Genomic DNA, 18,901 nt, shown 5'->3' on the forward strand with positions numbered 1-18,901 from the left:
TAAAATATCAATGTTTGTAAAACAGAAGTTATTTAAACAATTACTATATATTATAGTATATTACTATACTATACATAGTGGAGAATATGCTGATTTATCTTACTGCTTTCTCTGGAAATAGAATACTAAGCAGGACATTGATCTCACTCAACAATTTGGCACTGGTTTTTTATTCTTTAACAAAAACCACAATGAAAATGAATTTGTTAACCTTCTGTTTGGCCTAACGTACCTAAAACACAATTGTGTTTTCTAAAACACAATCCCAATGCAACATTAATGTATGTATATTAACAAAAAGAGCTGATACCTATTTTTGTTTCCATTACCTGAATAACTCCCTGGTTCTTATAAGCTCTCCCATAGTATCTTCCTCCTCGGCCAAATGTTCTTATCACTGGTGTGGAAATAACTCCTCTAGGACGTCTTTATAGAACCAGAAAAAGGTAAACACATTTAATTTCATAAATTTATCTGGAAATTCAGCAGAATTCAATTTCCTGTGCATAACCAAAAAAGCAACTGTTTTTCTTATTTTCAGTAAGCAACTAAAACCTTATTTTAATAGATTGAATTCTAGCTTTGCAATATTTCTTCTCCTTACATTATGCATTTCCCACTTATCAGCTAATTAATCTAGCAAGAGAAAACTTTATGTTTATTTGAATAATCATTGATGATATAATTTATATTGGAATAAAATTATCCTCATTTCTAAAACATGTTCTTAAGCAATCTTAACTGTAAGATTAGAGTTGAAGAAACTTCCTATGAATAGATTCAATTATACTTCTTTATTGATTCTTAATTACCACTCTATTTTTACAATCTCACCCTAGTGTTGCTATATTTTTCCAACTGCAGTAGGGTTAATTTCCTAATTATTGTAGCATTAATTTCCTAATTATAATGCAATATACTTTTAGTTATTTATTGGTTTACATGGCTGCACATCTCAAAAAAGTAACTGGCCAATGAATGAAAATAATAATAATAATAATAATAATAATAATAATAATAATAATAATAATAATAAAAAAAAATTGCATACAAGTATCACATTAAAAACACATAGCAGGAAAGATTTTTTTTAATAAGATCATATAATTAACACAACCAGGAAATGCCAGTCACCTACTCAGGGCCCCAGGCTTGAGATAGAACTGTGCTTCCAAGGCCTTGCAGAAGGCCAGTAGGGTCAGGACAATCTCTCTCTGGAGGAATGGCATTCCAGAGGGCAGGTACTATAGCAGAAAAGGCTGTCCATCTAAACTGTGCCATACAACATGCCTTAGCAGAAAGGAATGGGAACATGCCTCCCCCCTCCCCCCATGGATCAGATAGGATGGGGAGAAACAACTGGTTAGAGATGGTCCTGTAAGTTTCCTGGTTCCAAGCCATGAAAGGTTTTGAAAGTGAATACGGCACCTGGAATTGCACTGAGAAACATTCTAGTAGCCCATGTACTTTTTGGTGTCCCATGCGCAGTAATCCAATGTAATGAGACTTTGCAGGGCGAAAAGCAAGATGTACTAACCTCCAATCCCGGAGGCTCTTCATACCCTAACCCCATCTCCTGTATACTTTCTTTCAGGTCGTGGCTTTTTGGATGCAAACAACTATCTTTTGGGACTACCATACTTGATATACATGTCTAGCCTGGTAAGCTGTGAGAGACAAAGCTCACCCTACCTGCGCTGCCTTTCTTACAATTAAAAAGTCAAAATCCGAAAGTTACAATAATGTCACCTCGTAACCATGTCGCATAACAGTCATGATTAATGTTCTCTAGAGAACCCAAAGTGATGATACGCTATAAATCGGGGTGCCAAACTCAATTTCACTGAGGGCTCCATCAGGGTTGTGTTTGACCTCAGGGAGCTGAGCTGGGCATGGCCAGCTTGATGTCTGGAGGCGCTTTTGGTGGCCTGAGCATTCTGCCAGTGAAAATGGGTTCCCGAGCTCTGTTTTCAGCTGGAACAGCCTCCTATAAGCGTCTGCCAGAGAAAATGCATCTCAGGAGGGCTGCGTGCAGCCCTCGCAAGCTCCGTTTTCACTGGCAGAGGCACCGTGGGCTGGTCCTTCGCTGTTTCCAGGGTGGGCCCGCAGGTCAGATCTAAGCACCCCACAGGCTGGATGTGGCCCAAAGGCCTTGAGTTTGACACCCCTGCTATAGATGAAGAAGTCTCTGCCTGAATATTATGAATCACAATATAATTCTAAATAAAAAGTGAAACTAGCTTGAAATATGCATGCATATGCAAAGCTGACTTTGTATAAAATATACAAAAGTATGAAGGCTATTGCTTAACGCACTGTAAGCCGCCCTGAGTCTCCGGAGAAGGGCGGCATATAAATCAAATTTTAAAAAAAAAATCATGATAAACTCTTCAGAAAAAAAAAAAGCTAGCACAAATTCCTGGCCACATACATTAATCTACTTCTATAGAAAACAGAAAAATTCCTGAATAGTCCTGTTTCAATTTTTGGATTTGTCCAGCTTCTTGGAGATTCCAACATTAACCAGAAGTTCTAAGAACATAGGATGCCATGTTTTTTGCCCAGCTTCTGTGCTCATTTTTCCAAAAAGAATTCCTTTTCTATATCCAAAAGGGATGCAATCTACTCTGTATGTGACAAGAAGCCAGCCCTCGCTCACAGGGATGTGGACTGAGAATCTGCATTCTGTAGAAGTGCCTGGGTCATACATTTACAATACATGTATAGATCGGTTTGCATCTTCTCATTACTTAGTATGAAATATTAATTTTTAAAATTATCTCTGAGTTAAGATTGCCTTTTGTCTTTAAATATTTGTATATAACAATACTATTAAAAATAAAAAAAAACTTGAGTGTTTCCAATAAATTCACAGTCAGCAATGTAGCCTTCTATGTTGAGAAACGATTCACAGATTTATGTCAATTTCATAGTCCAATGAAGGAGGCTCACAAAGGAAACCAATAATATTTTACAGCAATTAACACCACACCTTGCAAACTGCCCAAAGTAATACAAGTGTGATGGGCGGTATAAAAATTTGATAAATAAAATTAATCAGTCTTTACAATTTACATTCTAACAAAATAAAGAACTGAGCCAATACACTCTGAACTAGACAATCACCACTGCTGTGTCATAATCAAGTCAAAATCCAGCAGGCATCTCTTTTAATTAATCCAAACATAATTGCAATGTTGGTATTTGCTTACCCTCTTGGCCCTCCAACGGAAACCACCTGCAGAGGAAATGGCCCCCTGCTTCCTCCTCGACCACGCCTGCTTCCAGCCCAGTGGCCCACCACAGTGCCAGCTATTTCGAGCTTCCCTCCCTGAGAAGGAATAGGTTGGACACCTAAACCAAGATTTAAAATGTGTTATTCTGCAATAGGAATTTAAATGGAGGAATGTTATTATCTCTGAAAAAGTTCTTTTTCTTTGCAAGAGTGAAATCTGGCACATACCTGCATAGCCTTTGTGTCAAAGTAGGATTTAAGACCACTGAGATCAGTGGCACAGCAAGCACAAACAAAATCCAATTCATTTTTGTAAAATGGGGTACAATGTAAATGTATCATTCCGAAATTACACTTGGGTAAACTATTTCTAAGTGACCTGTTCTGAAGACAAAACTGTCCCGTCCAACAGAAACTTTGCTTCCACAACCCTCATCCTGTTGTCAATAAAGAGTAGTTTGGGATTTGTTGGCATGTAAGTGAATAACTAGGGGGCTGCTAACATAGCCATGATAGACTTGATATTTCAAAGAAAATATTTGGATGTTTAATCCAGTTGTTTCAAACTTTCCTATTGAATAACTTGAAAATACCCTGATGCTGTGAGAATCTCAAATGTTTAATATTTACCAAAAAAGGAATGTTGCATTAACTAATATTAAAAACACTGAAAAAAGGTATAAATGCATTCTAAAATCTTTAAAAAGCTTTTCTTTCAAAATGCATCTAATTTTAAATTTGAACATTAGTATCTGCCGGTATTACTACAATTTCTATTTTACTTTCAAACAAGCATTTCCAATGATCTAAGGAAGGAACGTTAGCTATACATCACTAACTTGAGCTAATGGCAAAAAGGTTAAAAGTAATTGGGTCAGAAGTAATGTAAATGTACTAATGACTGCAATGTTGATATAGTCACAGAATTTCATTCTTTTTTTGTATTTTATTATCTGGTAACAATACACTAGCTGCTACATTAGGCTACTAAGCAATAAATAGCAAGTGCAGCATCTAGCCAACTTAATTTCAAAAGCTAAGCAAGGTTAGGCTACTGCACGGCTGTAATCACCAGGGACTGAGCTCAGTCTGAGGACAACCTTAACTTTAAGGGACATTAAATGGATCTTTGATTTAGAGACCATAGCAATCTGTGAAAAATAATTCAAATGTAGGAATTTCCTATTCTATCTTTTCACATACATACACTGAAGAAAATGGGAGAACTCTTTCTTTAAAGTATGTGCTTTATTTTAGAAAGACAAACTCATACAATGAATTTTGGAAAGTTCCAGTCAATGCACTGCTGTTGTGAGCAATAAGAAAAGGGGATTGGTGGTATTACCGCCCTGAAACTTGCTAGTCCTGTTGCCATCGTTGCCAGAGAAAGGTCCAGAGTGTCCTCCTGTAGCAGTCACTCGGAAGGTCCGATACGCGCCTGCTGCAACTGTTTCCCCATAAGGGCCCCCAAAGCCATAGACTCCTGTGAAAAGGAAAGGGACAGAACCTCTTTGAGGATTAATTTCCAGACTTAATATTGCTTTATGACAATTTGATGTATGACTGCAATGGGCAGACTATATTATGGTGTATGTCAAGGACTACCTGGCTGACGGGGTCTGCAACATACCTTCCTTGTCTGACTAGATGGGGCAGGCTGATATAATGGGACCAAAACGGTTTCAAGGGTAACCTGGGCCCATGCCATATAGGGCTTTATAAATCATAACCAACACCTTGAATTGTACCAAATGGAGACCAACACCCAACAGTTTGTGCAGCAGAGGTGTTACATGAACCACTATTTGGGCACTCAAGATTGCCTGCGTAGCCATATTTTGTACTAGCTGAAGCTTCCAGATTCTTTTCGAAGGCAGCCCCATGTAGAATGCTTGCAATAATCCAAGAGAAATGACTAGGGCATTAGTAACTGATATTGCTTTCCTGTTAATCTCTGTCTCTTCCTCCCTCCCTCCCTCTGTAGCACTGTTTGGACAGACACTGTCTTGTTTATTTATATACAAGTGTGTATATAAATACATATTATATACACACTTGGCCAGTAAGAATTCTATTCTGTTCTATATTGTATTATGCACTTTTAAAATATTGCTATTTTAAAAAATTGTGAGCTGCCCAGACCCATTTTGGAGCCAGGTGGCACATAAATCTAATCAATTCAATCAATCAATCAATCAGTCAGTCAGTCAGTCTCTTTTGCGTTGTCAATTTCTGATGCGTGCCAATGTTATATATAAGGAGTGATTAAAATCTGAAAGTATTTTTAAAAAAAATGTCTACTCTTAAATGATGAGATTTAAGAAATGATGGACAATTTATATTTTAAAATTTAAAGCATAATTAGATTACATATTGAGTCCTTAGTGCTCTCTGAGCTTGGTTGTTTTTCTGCAGATGTTTCATTTCACAACTTGATAACTTCTTCAGTGCTAGAAGAGATTTGCTGTTTACAGTATATGTAGTGGCTTGCCTTGTCAGTGTTGGTGGGGATTGTTTTTTTCTCCTCAGTAGTCCCTTACTTCGGTTGCTGTTTACTTGATTGTTTGTCTGGTGTTAATTCCTGCTTATCTGGTTGTTGATTGCTGGTGATATGTTCAGGTCTTTTGTTTTCTCTTTTAACTTTTTTATCAACTCTTTTGAACTGTGTGTAATTTTGTTTATCTCTATGTGTAAATATGCAATTATATATATATAATTAAATATGTAGTTGAATTACATATTTAAATTTGGCTATTATCTAGATTTATATCTCTCTTTGTATATAAACAGCTTTTCAGGGTAAATTGATTAACTATTTTTGCAAGTTCAATTGTCTTAATCTGTATTGATCTGCTTGACTGATATTCCACCATTCCATTAGGAGCTGTAGGTGATAGATGTAGGGGTTTTCCTTCCACTTTCACTTCAAAACTATGAGTTAGGTTGGTCTGAGATGTGAACCCGAGTCTCCCTACTATAGTCCAAAATCTTAGCCAAAACATGCTTCCTACACAAAGGTCCTAATACAATCTCTCATTAATTTATATTGGATTAACTACCTAACAGTGAAGCAGTCTTACCAGCGAAGCCTCGGCCTCTGCCCTGAGGTGGAACTGGCCCAAAGTGCCGAGGATAAACAGAAGCTGGATAGAAAGGCATGGCAGGTGGTGGTGGGAAAGGGAGTGGATGGTTTTGCCTGGAGAAATTTAAACCTTCAAGGATGCTCTGGCGCATCTTTTCTACCTTGGCAGCTTGTTCAGCCTACAACAAACAATATGGCACAACATATTTTTATTATGAATACAAATCAAGTATATTCATACATTTCTAAATGACATTATTGAAGGCAGCTAGCCAGGTAATTGATGGTATTTGCAAACATTAAACATTAAGGGACAGAAAATCAAGACATCAACGAATTATCTCCCTGTAAGACAAAATTGTTTCCCATATAATGTTTTATTTTCTTAACAAAATATTGAAAACAATATAATCCTCTGTTCGTTGTTTATGTTTTGGAAAATAAAGAATTTGTCAGAATACCCAGAGTGATTTGAAAGCTTTAAAAATCTTTCAAATAGTGTTCAAAAATATGGATTATTTGAATTTTAGTTATACAGGAATGTCAAAGAAGGACAGGGTCTCCTGGATTTGAAAAATGCCATCTCCACCTGTTTGAAACTTCTCTCTCTCTCTCTTTTTTTTAAAGAAATACTGCATCCCAATTAACAAAAAAAAAAAAAAAAAGCAGATTCTGGATCACTTATGTGGTAAAAAGTAAGCAAATATAAAATTTGTATGTGTCACAGATCACCTACGTATGTCCATACCCTATATCAAATTACTACAAATTAACTATTGTTAGCACACAGAATCATGAATTTGAGATGGGTGGCCATTTAAATGGAAGTAATTTTTTTAAAAAAATATTCCAAATCAACTCAAATTACTGCGGCACAAAATAATTATCATCATTTTAAGGATTTGAACAATCAAGGATTAACCTCTTTACTTGCATACAGACATACTTATAGCAATCTACATTGAAGAAAGCTTTTAGCACGATACAACCTATCAGATAAATAATACATTCTATTATATGTTTAATTATACATTTGCCCTTAGGCTAAAATCCTCTGCCTACAAATGAATTTGAGCTCATTACCAAAAACAATCATACTGACTACCTATTTGTCCATACACATACACATTCAATTAGACATTGCACCCATCAGAGGACCAACATTACCTGACCATCACAGAGGTCAATGAGGGGAGCTTTCTCCCGACTTGCTTTGATGAGCTTCGTCTGGAACAACTTCCCATCAAAGTACATCCATGGACAACAATGCTCCCATGGAATTGGCTGCCCACAAGCATCATTGGCAAACAATGCCATGTCAACACCACTCATGAATAATGCTGAGAGCTGAATTCCTCGAGGATCTAGGTTTTCAATCTTAAAAACAAAAGTGTAGAACTTTATTGGTTAAAGTCTATACAAGGATCCAAGATTAAAGAATTAAACTATAGACAAAGTATTAAAATAGATTTAAATAATACTTTTAAAAAGATATAGGCATGAATTTTTGCAGTCACTGCTGTTAAGCAGTTAGTCTTATTTAGAAGTCTGTGAAACAGCCCATAAATCATAGTTAGCTTAGCTATTCTCTGTAAATTAGTGAGAACTACTACAGAAATCTGTGAGTGCACATGAATTGGAAATTGTATATTAATACTCACAGCATTTAGCCATTTCCACACCTCACTCAAACTAAGCAGAATCAAATTGGTTAGTACCTAGATAGAGAATCACTAGGAAAACTATACCAGAGCTATATGGTATACTGGGAAAAACTATTATGAAAGACATTATGGCATTTCAATATTGCCAAAAGAAATACATGGATGTGCCTGTAAAGTTATACCTGACTTAACAGAACCTTTAACTTTCTTCCATCACTAGCCCAAAAGAGGCATTTGCACAGACATCTAAAATAGCAATGCATGTTCTTAGGATGTCTGTCTCTCTCTTCTGCCAATCCTGCACAAGACTTGATTTTAAGAAGAAATGCTTGTCCCTCCCTGATCATAGAAGCCCTAAGTTATTTAAAGATAGACAGCCTGCAGTACTGGGGCTGCATGAGGCTTCCAAATTCAGTTTTTGTACCTACCCAAGCCCACTTTCGCCATCACAGCTGAAAACCAACGCCTCAAAAATAAATAAATTAGAGTTTAAAAATGAAATCCCCACAAGTTACATTCATATCTGCCATGTTGTTCTCTGCAACACTTGATTCTTCCCCAAATGATACCTGCAGTCTGTAGATACTGAAAAGTCAGCCATGCTTGCTTTAATTATTGAAATATAGCATGTCTCTTGCCTCTTTCAAAAGAATAAAATTTGCCCCAATTACTGACAAACCTGAACAATGAGTGGTGTGATTAGTTTAGCTATAGCACTGCTAGCATGATAAAGCTGGAGAAGAAAATATCCCAAAGGCAGAGGAAAATGCAAGAATGCCTTAGTAGGCAAAGAAAAAAATAAATTGATTTCATCGTAGAAAAAGCTTGTACAGACATATTATGGAAATTAATGATGCAAATCACAATTCAACTAACAGAATAGCAAATATCTGCAGTAAAAGTTGAGGCATATCCTTTTTTGTTATCTTAAGTACAATATTTAGCAACATTAATAAACATAATGCATATCTTCACATTTTTTATGAGACTATTATTATAAAAGGAAATTGGGGTAGCTTTCTAGCCAAACCCAATTATTTCTCTCCTTTTCTCAGTTAAAAATCAGAGGAGCTGTCACTTAGTACAGATGATGGATTATCCACTGTTCAGACTCCTCAAGGAGCCCAAGATATGACTGGATTTTCTAGATATGAGAAAAAATAGCTTAGAACTATTTTATATGTGAAAGAATTCTAATAGTCTATTGCAGGGGTAAACAAGCTTTTCAGATGGTGAGATGTTTTGATTTTTGCAACTTTGCTGCATGTATTCTCAAAAACTGGTTGCCATGAGCAGAAGCTTTATTTATAAAATGGGTGCCAAAGATGAAGATTTGCCTAATTATAAAATGGCTGCCACTATAAGAGAGCTTGTCTAATCAGAAACAGTATGATCAGCAAAATCACTTTAGCTTTGGGTAGCAGGAAGATACACATGTAAATTTAGCATAGAACTACCTTTACCTGCCATTTTTGTTTTCAAAGAACGTCTGTGGAGTTTGCTTGGAGGACAGAGACATGATCCTAAATAAAAATGACGCTAAAGCTGAAACTTTCATTTCTTTAAAATGAAAGGAATCATTTAAAAATTAAAGATATGAAGATATCCATAAACATTGGTGGTTATGAGTACCATAACTATCTCTGATATAATTTACAGAACTGAATCAACAAGTATATTATCAAGTTTTGCTCTTGGAAAGAGAGGAGGAAATATTTTGTCTGTTTGTTTCGTTGCAGTAGCTCTGGAAACACACATTGAAGGATTTGCACAGATTGGGAAGTAGCTTTGGGAAGCAGGAGACTAGTAAAATCACATCCTTTCACTTTCCATTAGCAAAAGTTTCTAACAGCCCAAAGACTCTTCCATTGCCGTAGGTGTATATTAGGATTCCACCTGTCAAATGTTAATTTCGTTTACATTGGTACAACAATCTATCAATATCAGCCTATGTTTTGAACCTGGATAGTAACTATATGCTATCAAAAAGTTTTAGACTTCAACATCCACATCCTAACCAGCATAGCCACTGACCATGCTATCTAGGAAATACAAGAGCTGAAGTCTAATACGTTTGAAGGGAACAACTGATTGGCCAGAACATTCAAATTCTTAAATGTAGATTTATGTATTGTCAGGGATAGGTTTACCAAACAAGAGCAGTAAGATCAGATTTTCAAGGTACTTCCAATGTGTCCTATAGAAACAAACTTATGGTGACAGTGTCATAACTGCAATAAATACAGTAGCATTATGAAAATGAAGTCCTATATGATGTGCACAGCATGCCATAAATCTTATATAGCATGCATTACTGTTGACCGAAAAATGTATTTTATTTCTGTCAAACCTAACTTGCTAATAAAATAGACTGTGTATACATAATTATTCTACATGCTTGAATTTTGAAAATGAAAGTACAAGTCAACAAGATGAATTCAGCCTTTTATTGTTGGACAAAATTTGAGATTTACTGTCATCCAGTATGGTTCTTTTCCAAGTCACTCACCTGTAATTCTAAGCTCATACTGATTTAACTGGGGTAATTTACATTCAGAATACAAATACTGCCTTACTGGGTCTGGCCAATGATCAATTTAGCCCAGCATCCTGTCTTCAACGCTAGCCTATATCAGACGATAGAGCCATGGTGTGAGGTAGGCCTCCCTAAGGAAGTACAAGTTGTTAGCAGGAAAGCAGTGAGCGGTTGCTGAGAAAAAGACAGAAAAGTGGGGAAGGGGAGGAAAGGGAAGTTCTACAGAAAGAAGCAAGACAAGCAAAAACAAAAATTACCTATATAGATGGGACAAAATCTTCATCAAAAAGTTCAGTTTAACAAAAAAAAAAATCACAAACTCTTTCTGCTGAATGATTTGAATGTTGTTATTTTCTAAATTTGAGAATCTTTTGAGATTAAACATGAATTATGTCTTATATGAGACTTTTCAGAATAACCTTGGGAATGGAAAATGATATCAATGGTTTCCACAACATGGGCATAACTGTATTTGGGTTTTTTGGTAAAAAGGGGGTCAATTCAAATAACCTTTTAAGAAACTGACTAAAAAATACTGATTTGAATAAATCCACCAAAAACTGGATTAAGTCAAGGGTGGAATTCTCTCCTCTCTGCTGCCTATTTCAGTGGAGGAAATGCAGATATTTTCAGATGAAAGTGCCAAATACTTGTACTTCAACCTTTTACTTGAAATTCAGATATTTTTTAATAAAAGGTGTATACATACTCCTGTGCAGATCCTTTAGCCTATCACATATTTATTTAAATGTTTTAATTATGAATGTCATTTTCATTAAGGAATTGTATATGGTTGTTGACAAAGCAGGGAGAAAAATTAAAAATTAAATTTATTTAACTTTCATTACAAAATATGTAGGGACTTTAAAGCAAGGCACATGACTACATCTAAAGCAAAAATGGGTAAAATAGTGTTTTTCTATGATTAAAAAGAACGTCTTGGAAATATCATTAATACTTAGGTGATCTACTAAGACAACAGTTCTTCAATGCAACAAAAGTTTTCAGTATCTATCATGCATCCATCTATAAATATTTTACTGAAAATGGATGCTTAATCTATTTGAACAAGGTCATGAATGAATTTTAAAATGTGGTAGTAAATTATCATTTTAATAATATTAATGTAATTGCTTTAAATGGAGAAATTCAAATGAAAATGAAAACTGGTAATAGAATTTAATTCTACCCATCCCATTACTGTATAGTCTACTGATAATCATGATCAATATGCCTAAGTAACAATTTCTCTGATATTATTTATTTAGGAGTACATATGTGGAGGTGGAATCTTGTGGAGACATGCAGGTATTCTTTAGGAAAAGATAAAATAAAATGAAAAGTGATGATTTAAAGGTTAGAGCTCTGAAAGCCATTGATATAAAACAAAAATGAATACAGTATTAGATAAAGAAAAGCAAAAAACCAGCACATTTCCTTTGAAAATTGAAGCAGATTTCATTATCTGCAAGTTATTATTGAGCTGGTGTTGAAGGCAGAAACTTTTCCTGTCCACATACTATTTTGATGAACAAGTGGATGAAAATAGAAAATACTGACAAAAGAAAATAATACTGCTTTGCAAAGCGCTTGAATTAATAAGGATTAAATGTTCCATAAAGGCCAACTTCAGAAGTCACCTTTAGTTCCTGCAGTTGGTCAGGTTCATAGAGTTTTGGAGATAAAGCTTGAGCCAAGAAGGCATCAAGTTCTTGGCGACGAAGTATCCGAACTCCAGGCCACTGCACCATATATCTACAAAGACAAAGAATTTTGGGTAAACCATTTCTGAAAAGCTGTGTAATACTTCTCATGTCTGTATACAACAATGTTTAAATAAGGTATAGCATTAATTAAAACACTATAATTACATCCAAAGTGGATCCAAAATATTGGTGTGGAAAATTAAGCCTATGAGAGCAAGAGGTGGAAAAGTCAGAAACTGCTCCAGAGCCCATAGCATAATCTAGAACAGAGAAGAGGTACCAGGGGGGAATCAATGGACAGCTTTTTTTTTTCTTTCTTTCTATGAAATGGAAAGAAGGCCTTTAATTTGTGTGAGACTTCAACTTATGATTTTACAAAACTAAAACTTAACTTAAATATTCACTGACTTTTTTAAAATTGTCATAGGAAGACTTCGTAAGATCCAGAATAAAAAAACCAAAAATTCTAATCTTTTATTAAATACATCCTATAGTACTTTCTATCAAAATAATGTAATTAAGTTTTAGTTTAACTAATCTCACTAAAATTATGGCAGAAGAGGCTTAAAACAGTCTGGAACTAAACTAAGCACATTATTTTCAATGCTAGAATCAAACCGACATGGCTGAAAATCAAGAACTGTTCACCCTGGGAGTTTTAAGATTGCCTTCTGTAAACTGCTTTCTATTTTATTCACTCAACATATTTTCAACCTATACCTCCATATCTGAATGGATTACATCCCTAAAATTATTCTCTTTTAACTAATCTGTTTTTTCCACTGTCCCTAAAAAAAGAAATGCTTTGCTGCTTTCTCCACCCCAGTAGGTATTTCCATGTATATCTCTTAATTGTTGTGTAAACTGAATAACAAACTTTTAAGTCTTAATTTGTTTTGTGTTTAGTCTAGAGAAAAATGACAGATCTACAAATTATTTATGCTCTAAGTCACATGAAAAGTTCTTTCAATAAAACAATAACATTCTTACATAATTACATAATTACATACATACAGCATTATCAAGCGGAATTTTTACCATATGCTAATCAACAATATACTCACCTTAATACGCAACAGAGCACCATTAGGTGAGTGGGCACATTAGCTGGATTTAGCATTGCTGGTGTGTCTGACCTCATACAGGCCAAGAATGCCCTCATTCGTCGATTCTTGTCCTCTACTGCTTTCCCCAACCAAAGCTTCTTCAAATTAGGGCAAGTCCATTCCCTAAATGCAAGAGCTTCTACTAACTCAGGAGTCTGGGGAGACTTTCCTTTGTAAGCAGCCCATTCTTTAATTATCACTGGCGAGACTGCAGAATTTTTTAAAAAAGAAACAAAATAGTTTGTGCACAAATGCCGTTTTGCCCATACCTTTTATGTATTTTATTTGCATTTATAACATGCAAAGATTTATACTAGGAATCAACCAAAGAAACACTGAGGAGACTTTTCACCAGATAGTTGGCAGTTTAGTTGTTCATGGCTTTAACAGTTAGCACTAACATTTTGAATCAGGCCTGGCAGCCAGTACATGGTGATTACAACTGCAGAAACCTCTCTCGATTAATAATCTGGCAGTTGGATTTTGAAGTAACTAAATTCCAAAACCATATGCACAGATAGCTAAATGTTCAAATGTTACTAGCCCATGTATAAAGTATTCCAAGTTATCCTGCCCAAGAGGGCTGCAGCTTGTGTATCAAAACTTGCATATCAAATTGAACTGATAAAAGGCAGCTCTAACCACTGAGGCCATTTGTATCTCCATTGACAAAAATTCCTCCATAACAGAATGAAGAATATGGATGGATGAAAAAAACCTCAACCTATCCACCTCCAGGATGCTTAGACCGAGGTTTACTTTATTAGCCATCATGAAGCCCATTATCCTGCTCAGGGACCAGCTTAAAAAATTCACTGTCTCCTTCATTATATGAAAAATAGTAAGTGACATTTCATACTGATAAGCAGTTGAGCAGGAGAAAACTAAACCCTGAAGTACCTTGTGAATGCCATAGAACAGAATAATAATCACCTTCTGTACAGTGAATCCAAATAGAAATACAAATATCCAAAGGATCCAATGATTAATGGTACTGAAAGTTACTCAGAATTCCGAAAGAAACAATACCGTTGTATTCATCTACTTCGTTTCTTTCTCTGTCTTTATGGCAAACTCATCCCATAAACTGATTAAATCAATTTCAGACTCATCACTGTTGGAGCCCTTAGTCTGATAATGCTATGTATTAGCTACAACCAAAATCAGATTCAAACATTTGAATTCTAGTGGATGGTTTAATCTTTACCAACCCAACAATTCTATGAAACTGCAATATAAAAGGAAAAATGAAATTCCTTGAGTTGAGGTCAGTATCCTGATGACAAAATGAGCTTTCTTGGCAACAGAAATGGTTCACCATTGTCTTTTTAGATGATTTCTCAATCTAGCCTACAGCTTTGATATTCCTTGGTAATCTTCCATCAAAGTACTAACCAGGTCTGATGATGCTTAGTTTCAAAGTCCAAACAAGGCATTATAGTGCCATTTGATGTAGTGTGCTAAATTGGGATTTTCAAAATGATTATGGTGAGCTCGTCCAAAATATGTAATGAGAGTTAATAGGGGAGATGGCTACTACTTCAAAAGTGCAAATTGTCAGTGGGTAGGAATGCTGATTTTACAATGGAGCAGCAGAGTTTTAAACAAGATTTGGCTCCTTCCAGTACCAACTGTTCATGATAATCAATGCAAAATAACACACTGATCTATGCCCTAGCTTCTTTTCTGCAAAGAGAGTAAAGTTCCCATCCACAGAAGAGGACATTTTCATTGCAATCTCCCACTGGAATCTTCGTGTGCTCCATCTGCTCCTGTTAGGTAATCATAAGGGATGGTACTATAGACCAGTGGTCCCCAACCCCCGGTCCGCGGACCGGTGCCGGGCCGTGGAGTACCTGGCACCGGGCCGCGCAGCGGCCGGGGGACAGGAACGCTGCAGCGCAAAGGCTCCTGGGCCGTGCGCAATGGGCCTGCGCAAAGGCTCCTGGGCCGTGCGCAATGGGCCTGCGCAAAGGCTCCTGGGCCGTGGCCCCACCCCTGCGCGCGCTCAGCGGGCCGCGGCGATAAAAAGGTTGGGGACCACTGCTATAGACCATGGTATAAAGGTCTGAAAACTGATACATTTGCAGAAACTGCCCCATTCTTTTGCATGAATAGAAAAGTGGTTAGGTTCCATGCCAGAATACATATCTTAACTTTCCCCAATGTCAGAAGCACATCTGATTCTGAAATATTTGGGGAAATGACCTTTTGGTATATGATAATTTGAACACCTCTTTGTTTTTTGGTAATTCCATTAGGTTTTAATATTTATATAGCAACTAGAATATGCTTTCAATTTCTGCCAAATTAAATTAAATTCTGTATAAATTGCAAACAATAACTGGAATAAAAGACAGCAGGAATAAATAATAAAACCAAACTATGGACAGAATTACAGACATCTAATATTTATAAATCCAGGTTGCTATATTTTTCTGGAAAGGAGCATAATTCAATGAAAGGAAGATGTGCAACCTTTTTGCCTATTACTTCTGTTCAAAAGAATAGTTATTGACACAACCAGTGATATTCATGACATTTTTGTCACTCTTCAAAACATTTCTGTTTTAGTTCAGGACCATTTAAAATCCAATTAAACTTCAACCCATTATTGCTCTGATAAGCACAAAGCTTGGTTTGATAAGGATTGAGTTCAAGCCAAAGCTATGGTAACTTCAGCTTATAGAAATGCTCAGTTCTATAATGATCTATCCTCTCTTGGACTTTTTTCTTTTACTAAAAAAAAAAGTTACAGAAAATGTCCGAGAGAGGAAAAGCAAATTTATTCATTAGTGAATGGGGCAAGGGCCCAACGAGCAGTAACAAATAAGGGTGATCATCTATTCTGGCATCTTGTTTCTCTCTTCAGATAAACCTAGCTCCATGCTTTAATGATTTAATCTCCTCAGTGTCCTGGATAAAATATTTTGGCAATCTATTCCGTGCTTCTTTTGGTATGGATTCTCTTGGCATTCCTTTATCTGCTTCTTTACCCTGACTGACCCCTGATCTCACAGCCAGAAATTAAAACAAATAAATGAACCCCAAAATTTTCATTTGAAAAGTGGCAAAAGTCCAGCTAAACTATGATTTTGCCAGATTTGCTTAAAATAAATCTTGATGGATGGACCTGTGTTAACATCTGCTCCTCCTGCCATTAATAACTCTTATCTTTTCCCAAAGAGTAGCTTAATTCTATCACTCTCCCATTATACAATAATGTGGTTTGTTCCTGTCTAGCATAGGGATGGAATTAATAGTTCCTTGTGTAACTGAAATATTATCAGAATTTTTTTCACAAGTTACATTTATTTTAGGAAAATGTATACACAAATCTAGTAAATTATATCTAATGGGGGCTATGCATACTTTATACACATCAAAGATCTTCATTCCAGTTAAGAGTAAAATCAATGCAGGTATAAATTTATGAATTTGAATGTCATGTAAGATATTCAAAAAAGCAAAACACTTTTCTTGATTGGACTGTTCTATGATTCCATGATGTGCTTACTTGAAACTACTAAAATGTAACTCTCATTATTTTACTTTGAAAGATTTAGAAAAATATAAATAATTTTAAATGCTATATCTCCCCGGCTATGGACAGCCTATGCAAAATTGTCCATACTCTTGATGAATAGTCAGCAATTGCAACCAATCCAGTGTGATGTTTACTGTGTTTTATTAATTAAAAATATTGTAGTGCTTCTAATTTGTCCAGAGCATGATTCAAAATGCTGATTTCCAAACCTTAATGTGCTACCTGCTGTTTAAACATTGCTTTCCACCCCCAAATTCCCCTGCACTATAGGTACAAAAATGCTGAGCAACTGAAAAATGAATTACTTTGGCAAATTATAGTTTTTTTATATTTGCAAATTTAAATCACAGTTTATTCTACATCATAACTGATGCAAAGAATAGATTAGTGATGTTTCAAGTGCTTTCACCATTATAATAAAAGACAAATACATACATTCAGGAGGAAATCTGTTCTTTCTAAAAGCAAGCCTCTCTGTTTTTTTCCTGCTTTCTGCCAAACTAAACAGGACTCCATAAACATACTGACGAACTGGCCTATAAAGAAGAGCAGCAGGAGGCAGGTCTTTGTTTGCTTCATCTTCAATAGAAACTGCAATTTTAATCTCACCCTGTAGATGAACAAAATGATGAGCAGCTTTCAGGGATCTTATTTATGGCATGGTATCCTACCTGCTGAAAGATTTACAACTTTCAAGAAATAATTGTATGACATACAAATTTGGTTCTTTTAGTATTTACACAATAACTTTAATACCCCAACCTCATTCACCACTGCCCTTTTAATTTTAATTCAGTTTCAGTTAATTTCATGTCTTGTTTGTATATAAATGTATGTTTATAATTTAGCTATATTTCTAAAATCTAAATCTATAAAGCCACAGTTTTCAAATATATTAAAAATTTAGATCTCATTTGATAGGAATGTGATCCCAAAGAGTATCACTAAGTAACATGGTAGCATGTAAGTAAGATATGATATGGGCAAAATTTAAAAATATGTGAAAGAACACATTTTAGAATAGATAAACTGAAGAGGGAGCTTTGAGATTTGTTCTGAATGAAAACTAAGGACTTAAAACAACCTAACACAAAATTTGTTTTATACAAATATTTCTTATATATTCAACCATTAAGATAATTGGCACTAGAAATAGGATCTTGTAAAGTACACTATCAAAGGAAATTCTTTTAAAAAGTACTGAGTAAACTGAATAAATGTGAACCAAATATATTGTTAATTTTACTAAATCAAATTTTCTCCCACATATGAACTAAAAGCAAGAGATAACATTAATCTCTTTGGAATTCTTGCCAGAAAATCTTACCTTGGTTAGGATATGAAATATGTAGGGATACATTAATCCTTTTTTGTGTCTGTGTTCCGCTACTCTTAATACTTCGGGTGCTACAGGAGGTAATGGAGGAGTAGTAATATCCATATGGTTCCTGGTGGGCATTGACAACAGACATGGGATTTGTGCACTACTGGTTTGGTTCCCTTTAACTTCAGCTGCCTGATTCCCTGAAGAAACAGTAGAGGAACCTTCCACCTACAATATACAATAAAGTCATTTTTGAAATGGAAACATTTTTACAATGAGAATATTGTGAAATCTTAAGAGCCAGAAGGCTGTATGTATATTCAATTACATTTGCAACACATTTACAGAAAATAGAACAAGCAACCCAATTCAATTTTACAGTATAGAAGAGGTGAAGCTGAGAATAATAATGTATAATATTCATGAACAATATAGTTTGAACATAGTTCAAACAGTTTGAATTCCTTTTGATTTTTTATAAATGGCTTGTTTAGAATCCTAAAATAAAGTTCCTAAACTTTTAATATTTTATCAAAATTAATATTTTGATAAAAATTGTATTGTCGTTTGTATATCAAGCCCTATTACTTTTATTCTGCATTTTTTATTTTAATTTTTAAGAAGTGATACATTTTTCTACTGACTGAACTAATTTATGGATTAGAGAAATAGGGAAGGCAGCTCCCCTGCCAAAGGAGGAA

The 18,901-nt window shown here is 35.3% G+C and overlaps 1 protein-coding gene across 1 annotated transcript in view; it reads right to left on the reverse strand.

The window, feature by feature from the left end:
- Positions 1-18,901, reverse strand: part of FAM120A (family with sequence similarity 120 member A) — a 68,402-nt gene that overhangs the window by 2,163 nt on the left and 47,338 nt on the right. Inside the window, exons 9-17 of the mRNA XM_034437521.3 lie at positions 18,204-18,428; positions 17,312-17,486; positions 13,288-13,537; positions 12,158-12,272; positions 7,485-7,694; positions 6,316-6,496; positions 4,581-4,718; positions 3,213-3,354; positions 330-426 (exon numbers count right to left, since the gene is read on the reverse strand). Coding sequence (XP_034293412.1) covers positions 330-426; positions 3,213-3,354; positions 4,581-4,718; positions 6,316-6,496; positions 7,485-7,694; positions 12,158-12,272; positions 13,288-13,537; positions 17,312-17,486; positions 18,204-18,428 — 1,533 coding nt within the window. The remainder of the gene's footprint in view (positions 1-329; positions 427-3,212; positions 3,355-4,580; positions 4,719-6,315; positions 6,497-7,484; positions 7,695-12,157; positions 12,273-13,287; positions 13,538-17,311; positions 17,487-18,203; positions 18,429-18,901) is intronic.

This window comes from Pantherophis guttatus, chromosome 2 (assembly GCF_059756535.1).
Source record: "Pantherophis guttatus breed Tessera chromosome 2, ASM5975653v1, whole genome shotgun sequence".
Classification (NCBI taxonomy): Eukaryota; Metazoa; Chordata; class Lepidosauria; order Squamata; family Colubridae; genus Pantherophis; species Pantherophis guttatus.